Raw genomic sequence first — 15,702 nt, 5'->3', positions numbered from 1 at the left:
AAAGAAAGGCCGAAAGGCAGCTCAAATTATTTATTAAATTATTTATTTATTTTTGCTACAGTGCAGAAAGTAACTATGTCGACTATTGGCTATTATTTTTTAGAAAATGCAAAACTTTCTTCCACAGGGAGAAGCAAAAAACTAAGTTTTTAACAATCCCACTTTTAAAGTCCACCCCCTTCCAATATCCATATTAGCATAAGTTGTCCTAGTTAGTACAAAACAAAGTGATCAGGATTAAAACTAACTCCAAAACAAACCAAAGGCTAAATAATGTCTTAAGCTTCCACATACAGTTTATTGTGATGCTCAAGCCAAATTTGCATGGATTTGAGTGGTAAAATTATTTCTGTTTTTCAACTTTTTAAAGACCAAAGTCAGCCACTGATAGAAAACAGACGGGAAAACGCTCGGATTAGAAAAGCCAGTCAACTGCACGTCACATTGCTAAATGAACATTCATGGAGTCACGTTTTTGGGCTCGCGGCGGGGAAGGCTGTCGTTGGTTTAGTGTCCAAGAGAGAGCAGAGCTAACAGTTTGCATTAGCATCTCCACAACATGGCTGAACTCCATCAGGCTTGTGTTTTTTGTTGGACGTAAAACATCAAATTTGCTAAGCGAACACTGGCAGTGAAAGAGTCCTGTTGCTGTTAGCCAAGCAGAGACGAGATGTCCGAATATCATAAATACAGTAAGACTCCTAATTCTGCTGTTTTCTGCCCCGGGGGCAGGTTTTACCCCACAGAAACAACTCACAAGGCATTCATTTATGCTAGAGACCAGAGCAAATGTATTAAGAAAAAAAAGAGTGAACTTAGTCTTTAAAGCTTGATCAATTAAATAACCATCAGGAAAAAATGTTGAAGTTAAATAAAGAAATTTTGTGGGGTAATATTAGTTAATTCTATCCAAATAATAAAAATAAATTAAATTGTCACTCAGCACCTGCAGAATCTACCACCAGAGGGAGGAAGACAATTTTGACAAAGCAGATTTCAGTGGAGAGTGCTAATCATAATATAGAGGCTAATGTCTTAAAATCAGAATATAAATACTTTATTTGGCATTATATCTTGTTTTTATCCATTTAAGACAAAATTAGACAAAAGTTAATTGTTTTCTATTGCTCCATGATGGATTTTTGTGCCTTTGTTTTGGTCGGTGGGACAATCTGACAGATGCATTACATCTGATTACATGAAAGTCTCTAAAATGTTGTACAATATGATTTTATTCGTGCAAAATAAGAAAAATCTGCAGTAAAACTAATAAAAATGCAGAAATCTGTTTTGCTGTTGATATGTGCAACGTGAGGAAATATGGGTTTTCTGTCACAAAGGTGGTGTTGGACTCAGCTGGGTCAAAGCTGGGTCGCTGAGAACTTTCACCCACAGATTAAGACCTGAACGCCAGCGAGTCTGGGAGGAAACCATAACATCTGCCACCTGCAGTACCAGAAGGAGGAGTTCTCATGGACAAGTAGTCATAACAAGTCTTAAAACTTTGTTTCTTGATTTTAATGTTAAAGTAATCATTATCATTTTGCTCATTATAAATGTGTTTAATCAAATGAAGGATTCTTATGCTTTGGGTAATTATAATGGATTAATGAATCCACACTTAATTAGATAATGTTTGAGGATGTTTGTTACTGACCTTCACACACACACTCAAACACACCCACACACAGATTCTCACAGTAAACTCCAAAACACATTTGCTGACGCACACGTTTGCTTTGAGAAGAGAAAGGCTTTTGGTAAGTTTCAGTCTTATGATTGCAGTTCGTGCTTGACAACGAAAGAGAGAGGACCTGAAGAAACCGAAGGGGGGAGCCGGTTGGCTCGTTCCCCCCCCCCCCCCCCCCCCCCCCCCTCACGCTGTTCCTGCCAAGCCAGACAGGACAGCTGAATTGCAACTTCTAACGCAGGCTCATACAGAGTCTTTGATTTCTGAGTGAATTAACTTAAGAAAACGCATCGACAAAACGCTTTACCATCAACGTGTACCGAGGGCAACTCTGGACCGGTTCCGTTCGACACCTACGTCTCCCCTGTCAGCCGCTGGTGTCATCTGGATGAACCATCACCATCCTCCACGGCCCGGATCCGAAAGAGGGTCCACAAGAGTTCGGTGAGACAGAGCACGGTGTTTAGCGTTTGATGCAGTTCTCTGATAAGACCTAAGTTTATCCAAACCATCACTTCACTCAGACACCTGTTTCTTCCTGAAGCAAAATCAGACTCACACACGCATTCATGTCACAACATTCTCAATCTTCATAAATTCACCACAAGGTCTATTTGATCATATCAACTGTTAACGATTGTCCCACAAGTTGCCAATGTTGATTGTTATTCCCATGTTTGTCAATTTCAAAATCATTAGTCTAGTTTGAAGAATTAAAACTTTTAATTCCCAAACTTGTTTGTTCATTGAACTGAAACACAGACACACAGATATTATCGTCAGTTTATCGATGAAAACAACCTTTGAGTCTTCTTAACAATATAAAATTTGGTTATTGGTTTATTAAAAATTAATATTCCGAATTAATACGTAGCATGGTTCCTCTTTCATAAAAGAGCCTAAAACCACAACGCTACATATGCAACGCATTACAATATCATTTTCTTGTTGTGTAAAGTGTTGCCACAGCATGGCGTGTAGTAATTTGTTTGAAAATGACAAAAAACTTATTTCTCATGTAATTACGGTATTAGTAAAGAACAATAAATTCTTAAGGTTTGTAATCTATAAAAGGATTTTTGAATTCTGAATAAAAGATATGAAACAAACCACCACGATGAACTGTTTGCTGTGGGGTTTAAAAGATCAGCTCATCTCCTCTGTCTACAACAAAAAAGAGACTGCGGTCACAGTCAGGCCTGTCACACACACCACGAGACCTCCGCATGGAGCAGCAGCATCTACCCAAACAGTGCTGCCTTTGATAGAACGTCACTCACCACCAGACAGGCCCCCCAACAACCACATTTAATAACATAGCCTCCTTCTCAGTGCAAGAAAAAAAAAACGTGGAGAGGAGAATGATGGAAATGGGTCAAGAAAAAAACACCACGTTTAGAGATGTAATAATATGAACACATGGCATTTGAAAGTGCCAAGAATAATAAGGGGGGTCTGAAACCAGTGCATTCCTTTCAAATGAAATCCCCTCCTCGCCTGGCAGCCACCATACACTCTTCACCCCCGTTCCTCATCTATGCAGCAGACAAAGGTTGCACTGAGTGCACAAACTGCCATTAATTGCCGTCATTGTCTCTAAACAAGTCAAATTGTAGGTCTGGATTAGAGTTTTACACCATAGCTATTATTTAGCTGTTAAAGAAGCAGAAAAAGTACACTTTATATGCAGTAACATACTAAATAAGAGCAAACACATTAGCTAAAGCTTCAGGAAGCGATGTGGTGAGATATCAGAGAAGTTTTGGGTCTTACCGACTACTTTGGGCAGTTTCTGTCTCCTCAGTGGAATACGGGGAAGTTTGGTGCTGATTCTGCTGAATCGTCCACACAAAATCCGTTTGGCTTTTTTGCTGTTGGGAGAGTTTTCTTAGTTAATGCTGAAAAGGGGATGATGGCATGGAAATCTAAATGAACCATTTAAAACAGGCATTTAAAACTTGGCTGTCTACAACACGTTTTTATTATTATTATTATTTTTACCCACAAAAGAAACCAAACAGGAAGCTGAATTTTTGACCACACAGCAGAAACCCCTTACACATCATGGTGTTTTATTAAACGGCACCATGCCTGTAGAGAATAAATCTGCCTAATTGTTAATTGTCACTCACTTGGGGTTGTCTTTGTGCTGACAGAGGCAGCAGCAGAACAGCAGTGAAAGAAGGACAATCAGTAAAAAGGAGACCAGGGAACCAGCGGCGATCACACCCATCCGCTGGTTGGGCTCTGAAAGATAAAATACAGGGAGTGCTGGGTGTGCCACTTCTGCAGGGAATGCCAGTTTTAAAAGAAAAAGTTGCCTTTTTTAACCTTAATTAGCTTTAAAAACTGGATCTCTGTACAGTTTTAGGGTTGAAACCCTCCATTACATGATTTTTATTATGCGATGGCTTTTGTAAAAAATGATTGAGCCAAGACTGAAAACCACTTTCCGTTTTATTGTAAATTTCCTGCAATAAGCTTCCTCCTTTCACCCCCTCTTCACCAAACTCCCATCATCATCATAAGTCCTTGATGATTTATTAACACCCCTCCCTCTCCTAAGTGGAACACACCCCAGATATAATATAGTAAAAACTGCATTGCCTAATCATGCACAATATTTTGTGCTTGGAGGGACAAATGGGAATTAGAAGTGAAGTAAATTCTTCATTTAAGGGGTAACCATCATAAATCGTGCTGAGCAGTTAGGGTGTGGCAGCTGCTGTAATTACCAACTTTCAAGCGAGGCGGTGATGCAAGAGTGACAAGGTCCAGCAATAGTACTGACCAACCTGCCACCATTCATCACGACCACTGGCCAGAATCCCAGGCATCTCTGTGTGTGTTACTGCTTCGATCCCAAACAAACCCTCAGGTTTTCTAATCTCTCTTCTTCTTTCCAGTTTCTCATCCCCCCCACCCCCACCCACCCACACACACACACACACACACACACACACACACACACACACTGGCTGGTCAGGACTAAAGCCAACAAACACAGCCGTAAAAAGGACACCGGTTTAGGTCTGGAAATGTTATCAGGGCCCCAGAGTCTCCCAACAGACACATTGACCTGAATAGCAGCATTTGTTGTTCCACAGTATGTACAGCCAGCCGCTAGACATTTCAGGCGCAACCGCAACTGCTGTCATTCATGAATTTGAGGTGCTTCAGTTTGTACGGAGCACTTTTCTTTCCTTGAAAAATACCAGTTTTTACATCCAAAGTACAGGGACGCCATAAAAAAGGAGTTTCTTACGGAGATGGCAGGCACCAGACACAGGATCACAGCTCTTGTGATGACAGGGGCAGCTTTGGTTGCAGTTGACGCCATGTTGACCAGGCTGACAAGTCATATTGCAGCTTGAGCAGAGAAAAGAGACAAAAGCAAAGCGCTTAATGTTTTTTTACCCAAGTAACACAAATAATGTTTCTACCTGAAGTCCTAAAGCCATAAAAAGTCAAACATAATGTGAAACTATCAAATCATTTCACTCTGTATGCTTAAACAGCTGAGGGCATGAACATGCAGTTTCTTTTCCTTTATGGGTCTCGTGACTTACTAGATGCCATAGAAGCCCGGGTCGCAAAGGCATTCTCCAGTGACAACATGACAGATGCCGTTAAAACAGTGACTGCAGTTGTTCTCGCAGTTCTCTCCATAGGTGCCGTTGGGACAGCGCACCTCACACCTGTCACGTGAAAAAAGAAAAAGCTAAAGTTTTGCTTTCAGACCTGGGAACATGAGACTTGAACGGAACTGCATTAAAGAATGTCCATCGCCCCATTTTCATCCGCTTATCTGGAGTCGGGTCGCGGGGGCAGTAGCCTAAGGCAAGAGGCCCAGACTTCCCTCTCCCCAGCCACTTGGGCCAGCTCCTCCGGGGGAATCCCAAGGCGTTCCCTGGCCAGGTGAGAGACATAGTCCCTCCACCGTGTCCTGGGTCTACCTTTAGGTCTCCTCCAGGTTGGACGTGCCCGGAAAAACTCACCAGGGAGGCATCCAGGAGGCATCCTGACCAGATGCCCGAGCCACCTCAACTGGCTCCTCTCAATGAGGAGGAGCAGCGGATCTACTCCGAGCCCCTCCCGGATGACCAAGCTTCTCACCCTATCTCTAAGGGAGAGCCCAGCCACTCTTCGGAGAAAACTCATTTCGGCCGCTTGTATCCGCGATCTCGTTCTTTCGGTCACTACCCAAAGCTCATGACCATAGGTGAGGGTAGGAACGTAGATCGACCGGTAAATCGAGAGCTTCTCCTTCTGACTCAGCTCTCTCTTCACCACGACAGACCGGTACAACGCCCGCATCACAGCAGACGCAGCACCAATCCACCTATCGATCTCACGCTCCAGCTTTCCCTCACTCGTGAACAAGACCCCGAGATACTTAAACTCCTCCACTTGGGGCAGGACCTCATCCCTGACCCGGAGAAGGCACTCTACCCTTTTCTGACTCAAGACCATGGTCTCAGCTTTAGAGGAGCTGATTCTCATCCCAGCTCCTTCACAATCGGCTGCGAACCGCTCCAGCGAAAGCTGAAGATCACGTTCTGATGAAGCCAACAGGACCACATCATCTGCACAAAGCAGAGACCTGATCCTCAGGCCACCAAAACGAATGCCCTCCACACCTTGGCTGCTCCTAGAAATCCTGTCCATAAAGGTTGTGAACAGAATCGGTGACAAAGGGCAGCCTTGGCGGAGTCCAACTCTCACTGGGAACGAGCCCGACTTACTGCCGGCAATGCGGACCAAGCTCTGACACCGGTCATACAGGGACCTAACAGCCCGTATCAGAGGGCCTGGTACCCCATACTCCCGGAGTACCCCCCACAGGGCCCCCCGAGGGATGCGGTCAAACGCCTTCTCCAAATCCACAAAACACAAGTAGACTGGTTGGGCAAATTCCCACGCACCCTCCAGGATCCCCCTAAGGGTCTAGAGCTGGTCCAGTGTTCCACGGCCAGGACCAAAACCACATTGCTCCTCCTGAATCTGAGGTTCAACAATCCGATGGACCCTCCTCTCCAGAACCCCTGAATAGACCTTACCAGGAAGGCTCTGGAGTGTGATCCCCCTGTAGTTGGAACACACCCTGTGGACCCCTTTTTAAATAAGGGGGACCACCACCCCGGTGTGCCAGTCCAGTGGGACTGCCCCCGATGTCCATGAGCCGCGTCAGCCAACACAGCCCCACAACATCCAGAGCCTTAAGGAACTTCGAGCGGATCTCATCCACCCCTGGAGCCTTGCCACAGAGGAACTTTTTAACCACCTCAGTGACCTCAGCACCAGAGATTTGAGAGGCCAACCCAAAGTCCCCAGACTCTGCTTCCTCACTGGAAGACGTGTCGGTGGGATTGAGGAGGTCTTCGAAGTATTCTGCCCACCAATCCACAACGTCCTGAGTAGAGGTCAGCAGCACACCGTCCCCACTATAGATAGTGTTGGTAGCACACTGCTTTCCGCCCCTGAGGTGCCGGATGGTGGACCAGAATCTCATCGAAGCCGTACGGAAGTCTTGCTCCATGGTCTCACAGAACTCCTCCCATGCCAGGGATTTTGCCTCGGCGACCACCTGAGCCACGTTCCACTTGGACTGCCGGTACCCGTCATCTGCCTCTGGAGTCCCACAGGCCAAAAAGACCTGATCGGACTCTTTCTTCAGCTTGACAGCATCCCTAACCGCCGGTGTCCACTAGCGGGTTCGGGGGTTGCCACCACGACAGACACCGACGATCCTGCGACCACAGCTCCGGTCGGCCACCTCAACCATGGAGGCACGGAACAGGGTCCATTCAGACTCAATGTCCCCCGCCTCCCCCGGAACATTTTGGAAGTTCTGTCGGAGGTGGGAATTGAAGCTCCTTCTGACAGGAGACTCTGCCAGACGTTCCCAGCAGACCCTTGCGATACGTTTGGGCCTGCCTGGTCTCCCCCACCATCCGTTAAAGAATGTTTTGCGCAGAAATGCATAAGAAAGACACGGGTGTTAAATTAAGTCACCCAAAATGAATACGTGATTGGCCAATCTGGACCAAAAAATTCAAAAAGGTTTAATATTTGTCATCTTGCATCATAACTAAGCTGCAACAACACATGCAACTTCTTCACCGATCCGTAAACTCACCACGAAGTTCTGAATAAGTAAGGCTGGATGCATTTAGATTTTATTTTCCTATACTAGCACTTTAATTATATCTAGTTTGTGGTAACCAGGTCTATTTTCAATAGAAGAAAGGTATTTTAATAGTTTTAACAAAACAAAATACAGCAAACAAACATCTATCCTTTGGTGCAAGAAATTTAAAACATCTACTCTGAAAACCTGAAATAAAAAGGTTTAAATCCAAAATAAAAAATAAATCAATAAATAAACACACGTATAAAAATGAAGAGAGCAACAAAGACAGTGCATGTTCTGGCTCACATATTGATGCCATTTAGTGACACAAATTTCATCTTGGATGTTACATTTTGCTCTGTTGCTGTCTATTTTCATAAAATACAGACAAAATGTAGATGTTTTTCCTCGTTTTCTTAGTCCTCCAGAGAGCAGCATCCCCCAGTCACGTGGCGTGCAGCAGCTGAAGGAACAGCGCTACCTGGCTACCGGTACCAAATAGGTATCAAATTTTGGTTTCCAGCACCATGAATGAAAGGTTTCCGTTCCAGAATTGTTATTTTAGATATTTTAAAGGTGTGGTTCACTCATCAGTACATTTGCAGTGGTTTATAGAAGGGGTGAATGCCTTTTAACCTGTTCTCAGGAGAAACAAAGCTCTGGTGCGCCTGTGTCAGTGACTTGATGCAATTTGCTGGGTTCCTTATATAGGAAACATTATTTCTGATTGGCTTAAAGCACTGACCTGTACTGGAATGTTTATTATGTGAAGTGCCTTGAGACGACTCTTGTCGTGATTTGGTGCTTTATAGATAAACTTGAATTGAATAGAAGTGAATCACATCGCAGCAAAATAATGAGTTTCAGTTCAACTCTTATAGGAATGGATGCCTCGTGAGTCGTACTCTGAGGGAAAAAGAGCTCTGGTGTGCCTGCTTCAGCACAGAGAATTCAGCTGAAAGAGAAAGTAGCTTCAGACGACAGAATCTGGAGTCTTATTTCCTGATATTTGGACATCTTGCTTCTGACTGGCTAACAGCAGCAAAACTCCACCACTGACTCTGTTTTCTCTCCAACATTGATGTTTTATCTCCACAAATAACACAAGCCTGGAGGAGTTCTGCTGTGTGGTGCAGCTGCTACAGATAATGGTTAGCTTCTAGTAGAGACATTCTCTGCTGAAACACTCAGAGTGACCGATTATAATCAGGAATAATAATTAAAAATAATGTTCTGACAAACACTGGCGCCGCCGGTCCCTCCGAACACCCCCACCAGGCAAAGCAGGTTAAGGTTAAGTGTCTTGCCCAAGGACACAACAGCTGCATCCTCTGGTGGGAGCCAGGATCGAACCTACAACATTCCAATGACTGGAGAACCACAGGCGGATTTAGCAATTTGGGGGCCCAAGGCGAACACAGACATGGGGCCCAAGGCGAACACAGACATGGGGCCCCTTACACAAAATTTTTGACACTCTTACCTTTAACTGGATTTGCGAAACTGCCGCCTCTTCTGACACGAGTTATTTTCCCTTTTTATTAGTCCTCCTCTTTTTTCCTGTATTTCTCTCCTTTTGAGCGCTTTCAATATTTGCTCTGCTTTCTTCTTCCTGTCAGCGCTCCTGTGCTTTAGCCTTAGTTATATTTTTTTCTATTTTCCATTTTGTTCGATGTTTTCCTCCCTCTAAACATTTTCCATTGTCTTTCCTTTCTGCGTCCTTTGATGTTTACATAAAAAAATGACGTCACTTTCAGAAGTGAAAATAAAAGCTTTTATGAAGCATGCTGCTTCTTTCTCTTATTGGAGCCACTAGGATAACTCCATGTCATGCTTAATGTTTTGACTATCGCTTTGAGTTTGTTACGAACGCTCCCACCTCTCTTCTTCTTCTTATTTGTGGTCTTATAGCACTTGGCAAACAACAGTTTGCTGCATTACCGCCACCATCTGGATTGGAGTGGAATGACTACCAATCACTTCCTGGTTGTGCATCGCCGTCTTAATAACCCTGTTATGACCATAATTATAACAGGGCCGCCTGGTATGTTTTTAATCTTATGGCTGTAAAATTGTAATAAAAAGTACAAAGTGTGTGTAACTCTTCTCCTTTTTTCAGAACAACCTCAGCTTTCAGTGTATGGTTTGTATTTAGAATTTATTTCTATTAAAGCCATTAAAAAATCAGCTTAAAAGTGAAAAAATCAAAAAACGGATTTGAATTTCTTACATTTATTACTGAACAGGAACTTCAAAATTACTGAGCAAACAATTTAAACTTTGAACTGAAATGCATCAAATCTTAAAAAAGTTTGAACCTTGGTATCTTTTTTAGCAGTTTTTACAACCATTTATTTTTGTAAACTTTCAGACGTTTTTATTTGATGTGGTAGACCTTGAAGCAGTTTCTCTCCAGCTGCAGGCAGAGTCCAGCGCACCTCACACTGCCATGGGGTGCTTCTCTGGCACACCGTGCTGCTATACCAAAAACTTTTGTTTTATCAAAAATAATTATTTATGGTAAAAAGATAAATAATGCTGGAATGAAGCTGAATCTTACAATTAGCAAATAGTTGAGGGTTGTTTAAATAGAAAAAAAACAAATAAAGACTGAACAAACATTCATATCCTGGTTCACCGGAGATCTGTCCTTCTTCAGGGTCACTGTCTTCAGATATAAGCCTTCTGGGACACCTAATAGATCGTGTTGATTTTCTTTGAGGCATTTCCATAATTTCATGCTGGTTTTTATGCTAATTAGCTTCCCCGTTCCGTTATCCGCTTTCACCGCAGCGCTGCGCTCCGTTTCAATCAGGCTGTACAGCAGGATTTCCCCTCGTAGCGATATGTTCCCTAACTCTGATTGCTTCATGCTATAGATCGTTGGAAAGCTGCTTTTATGTACTTTTAGGAACCATTGGGATCTTTTGAATCTGATCAGCCATTCAAAAGTTATAAAATGGAGCATTTTGGATGACAAACTCAGCACGTCTCTGAATCTGTTGTGATTCGTTGCGCTCAAGACAGGGAATCCCGGTGGATACCGTAATGTATTGTATATGCACGAAACGCCCCATTTTTAATCTTTTCAGAACTTTTGGAATTTTAATGATATCTTGAACGGTTCAGGAATTATGTAATGAGAAGCATGTCCAATCCCGTCTGCGGCCACAGGTTGGTAATAAGAATATTGTGGCATTAACAGAGGGGTGCCGGCGGTCAGGGCTAGGGCGGCCGCCGACCTATGCCTAAAGGTAAAACCGCCTCTGTGGAGAACCCGCCCAGAGGGTCATGTCCAGCTGCAACCATAGTTCAAATACCTCAAAAGAGTACTAAGTACTTATCAAACAAGACATTTTGTTTGCAACTTTTCTTTACCTGTCTCCAATCCAGCCAGGGTTACAGTGAGCACATTTGCCTTGGATGGGGTCGCAGTGGTAACCGTCCTTACACGCAGGACACACTTCTTGGCACTTTTCCCCAAAGAAGCCTTTAGAGCAAAGCTGATCACACCGTGTCCCATTCCAGCCTCTTTCACAGGTGATGCAGTGTCCTTCCGTGACCTTACAAGGCTGCTGGCCTTTGCAGTGTCCACACCTGGTAGAAAACAAGGAAACCAGACAAGGAATTAACATGAATCTTTTGGACAAAAGTGTATTTTTCTTTTTTGATCGAGCATAAGCTAGGCTATGGAAGGTAAATAAGTTCATCTGAATGGCTTTTATGTGCAATAATTATGGATGACATGAAGAACAGCTTCCAAATCTCAGTTTATTTTGTTCCATTAAGTGTTATTCAGCAGTCTTAACAGTCCTCAGCTGCAGCACATAGCTAAGTGCACGTTCTATCACGGCCCTAAAACTGTGCGACAACATAAATCAGATGAGGAAACAGAACATCAGACACGTCGCTCACTTGTTCCTGCAGTTTTGACCGTAGAATCCAGCAGGACATGGTTCCCTGCAGAACTTCCCGCGGTATCCTGGAGTGCAGGTACACGAGCCGTCCGCCTGGTTGCACTTGCCGTGGATGCACTGGCAGTACCTCTCACACCGTGGACCCCACAGCTTTTCCCGGCACTGGCAGCGCCCTGTGTACTGGTCGCATGGGGAGTTGTTGCAGTTGCACTGGGTTGCACAGCTTCTCGCCGTCCAGCCAGGATTGCACAGACATCGCCCCGTGTTCACGTCGCAAACGGAGTTGACGCTGCAGTAGCAGTTGTTGTTACACTGCGGGCCCCACACTCCAGGGTGACAGATGCACTTCCCTGTTTCTTGGTCACACTTGCCTTTTTGGCAAAGACAAACCTTCTCGCAGTTAGTTCCCCAGCGGTTGTGGTTGCAGGTACACTTCCCGTTCACGTCGTCACACTGGCCATTAGGATAGCAGTTACATTTTCCCTTGCAGTCTGGGCCCCAGTACTGGGCAGGACATTCTGTTAAAACAGAAAGTAAACAGGAAGTGGAAAAAGAAAAAACACTCTTTAAATACAAAGTTCTAAAGCAGTTAGCTCCAGTGGCCCTCAAGGGCCAACTACGCTGGAGGTTTTACGTGTTTTACACCCGACTGATGGTTGAAGTTGAGCATGCCCTTGAAATCTACAAAAGCCAGTTAATAAAAGTCACTCACATCCCTTGTGTTGGAGCAGAGAAACATAAAAAACATGCAGGATTGTGACCTCAGGGACAGGATATAGTTTCCAAGAACTATGGCAGTTTAGCTTAAACATGTTAAAGTAACTCCAAAAATGATTACATTTTTATATGATATAAAATGGGTAATCACTCTTAATTTATTTTACTCCTAAGTCCTTCACCCGGCCTCCAGAGCGAAACAAATAATTTATGCGAGCCTAGACAGCTGACCAATAGATTTAAGTATCCACAAAAGCGTGTCTTGTTGTGAGGAATTCCACCTGGAGCTAAACCTATTGACGTAATACAACAACAATGTGTACCCCAACGAGGATTAAAGGAGAAAGTATTGAATCGGTAGACTCCTACAGGTAACTGGGCAGGGTCAACATGTACGTAAGAGGCCACCAAAGGCTGAACTGCTTAAGAAAACCATCTTGTTGCAAATTAGAGAATCAGTGATGGAAACGTTTTGCAAAGCTTTGACTGAGTCTGTCTTGGGTTTTACCCGGGTAACCTGGTTTGGGAATCTCCCAAAGAAAGGACTGAACTTGCTAAACGAGTTGATAAAGTCAGCTAACAGCACAGCAGGAGAGCCGCCACAGCGGATTGCCAGCTCCATCTGACCCTGTTTGCTTTGCAACGTTGATGTTTTATCTCTACAAATAACTCAAGCCTGGAGGAGTTCTGCCATGTGGTGGAGTAGCTAATGCTAACAGTTAGCTTCTACTAGCCGAGATGCTCTCTGCTGTTTCCTGGACACTTAGACAACAACAGCCTTCCCCATCATGAGTCAAGACGGGTGAGTCTATGAATGTTAAAGTCTCTTTCCGGAGTTTTCCCCTTTCGGAAATGATGTACGATTTTTCAGAAATCCGTAAAAGTGATTATCTCAGCATGTACTGTAACATAATGTAAGCAATAAGTCAATTTTTTCTTCTGAGCACGCCCCCTGCCCCGCAGAGCTCCTTGCAATAGGAAACTGAGCACTGACCAGAACTAACCAATAGCGGTAAACTACCGCTGACGTGCTTTAAATTTAAGGAATACCTCGGCCGATGCAGAGCTGATGAACTTTTCAAAGACAAGTAAGTCTATAAATATATGAAAACATGACATGAGAATAATACTTGTAAAACAACGTGTTTTAGCTGTTTGTCTGCTACAGGAAGACATAAATAGACTAGAAACATGAAGTCGCCAACTTAAAAAAACTCAAGAAGAAATCATTTGTGTGATATGCTTGTCAGCCACTAGATGGTGCCAGAAAGAGACTTAAAGTGAACGTGTGATGTAGATCTGGCAGAGTTTGATGTCTTTGTGATCAGAAGCTAATGCAGGAAATAGGGGTAGGAGACTACTTTCATGTTCAGCCTGCATGTTAAACAAAGACTGATTGTTATCAAAACTAAAAAGTAAAGAATGGCTTCTCAGTGAACCTGCTCATTAACTCATTCACTGCCAATGACGACAGTCGCCATTTGCATTTTTTACAGTGTGGGCATCGGAATGAGCCCCCGCACCGTGAGAACAAACATGCCGATCTTCATCCGCGTACGTCACACGTCGCGTGATCAGGAAGCAGAGCATCCATGTGTTAGGAGATCGTTTTGGGCCGCTGCTGTAAAAAAAGTGAGGCACGTACCGGAAAAGCTTCTGCCGATCACAGTTCAACAACGGATTATGAAAGAACGGATAACGCTCGAAACGCGCAGATTCTTCCCGATGTAAGAGGTGAGTCTCCGCTTTGTTTCTGTTGTTTTGGCGTCGACGTCATCCTAGCACGCAACGTTCTGTCACTCTTAAAAAAAACTGTAAAAACAGTGAGAAACGCTGTCAGCGGAGGGCTTTAGCGATCAGGAAACGGCCGGCAGCGAACGAGTTATGACATCACGCTATGGACCACAGCTTTGAGTGCTAATTGCATAAATATGAGAAATGACCCTAAATGGTGTTATTGCTGTCACGATAGAATGTAAATGACACAAAGCATCGATAAAATCAGACACGTTTTATGTTGACCGTGCTTTCTGTCTTCTGCACACATTTAGTTTCACCACAAGATTACAAACATTTCTTTATTGATGCATAAACTGCAACAAGGGATCTCATTTTACAGATATCTGGTTCCAGTGAGATCAAGCCAATTACAAACATAATAGGGAGGTTGGAATTTAAAGGCCAGTCGATTCATCGTTGTTCGCTCAGAGTTAGCAGACAAATCAAACGTTCATCAGCACAGCGAGTATCCGTTAGGCACCATAGACGCTGGAGCGATTGGGCCGGGACTGCTGGTCCAATCGCTCACTTGAACTTGTCACAACTAAAAGTAGTGACTAAACGGCCTTTACCATGTACGTGCAATTTACTCGGTCTTCAAGCATGAGCCATGAAAAATGAAAACACGGAACCTCTGTGTTTAAAAGGAGTGGAAAGAACAGGAAAACCTACTTGTGTCGCAGCTGGCTCCAAAGTAACCATGACGGCAACGGCATTCATTTGGCCTGACACACACCTCGTTTTCCTTGCAGGTGAAGTTGCCTTCACAGAGAGCTGAGGTGAAAAAACAAAAAGCCAAATTATCCGTCTGTGGTACACAATGAGCCATTTGACACGTTTGTGATGAACGTTTGCACTGTTGCACGTACGTGTCACACATTCATCCCCCTGCTGCCTCCATCCACTGCAGCAACGCCATCCCAATGACCTGGAAAACATTACGAGACAGAATGAGAGGGCAGAGATGGAGAGCGCTGGGGCAAAAAAGAGAAAAAACAAACAAAACAAATGCATATCAAAGAGGCATCATCCACACCCAGATCACGCCTCTTCGATTTCACAAGCTCTCCATCATGCAGCTGACATCTCCAAAGACACGCAAAGCACCATGCACGAGGCAGCTGTTTGGGACAGTGTTGGGTAATTCCAGGACTGCATGAGATAAACGCGCTCTGAAGGGCTTAACCTCTGAATGTGTGCAGTTTATCATGTTCTCCGGCTCTCCACAGCCTCTGGGGAGAGAGCATGAATACCTAATGGTCATTTTTTGCAGACAGTTTCAGGCTGACAGGAAAGGACGGATGTGTCTCCTCTTCCTCTCACGCCTGCGACCTCTTTAGGCCCCTGCAACACGTCAGCTTCCCCCAAATTCTTTGAAGATGGTGTTTTTTTTCAAAGGGAGGAGGACTGTTTTTTATCCTGACAAAGCAGCCACGTGTCTAAGATCATACATCCATCCACGTTCT

The 15,702-nt window shown here is 44.0% G+C and overlaps 1 protein-coding gene across 2 annotated transcripts in view; it reads right to left on the bottom strand.

Annotated features, from left to right (window-relative positions):
- The window catches only part of scarf2 (scavenger receptor class F, member 2), a 33,938-nt gene that overhangs the window by 15,942 nt on the left and 2,294 nt on the right, over positions 1-15,702 (bottom strand). For both annotated transcript variants that reach the window (XM_015960558.3, XM_015960559.3), the window contains 8 exons: positions 15,106-15,164; positions 14,909-15,010; positions 11,739-12,258; positions 11,202-11,420; positions 5,260-5,388; positions 4,956-5,059; positions 3,823-3,937; positions 3,464-3,561 (listed from right to left, as the gene is read on the bottom strand). In XM_015960558.3, the coding sequence (XP_015816044.3) occupies positions 3,464-3,561; positions 3,823-3,937; positions 4,956-5,059; positions 5,260-5,388; positions 11,202-11,420; positions 11,739-12,258; positions 14,909-15,010; positions 15,106-15,164 (1,346 nt within the window). The remainder of the gene's footprint in view (positions 1-3,463; positions 3,562-3,822; positions 3,938-4,955; positions 5,060-5,259; positions 5,389-11,201; positions 11,421-11,738; positions 12,259-14,908; positions 15,011-15,105; positions 15,165-15,702) is intronic.

Source organism: Nothobranchius furzeri, chromosome 10 (genome assembly GCF_043380555.1).
Source record: "Nothobranchius furzeri strain GRZ-AD chromosome 10, NfurGRZ-RIMD1, whole genome shotgun sequence".
Taxonomy (NCBI): Eukaryota; Metazoa; Chordata; class Actinopteri; order Cyprinodontiformes; family Nothobranchiidae; genus Nothobranchius; species Nothobranchius furzeri.
This window is presented reverse-complemented; position numbering and strand designations above follow the sequence as displayed.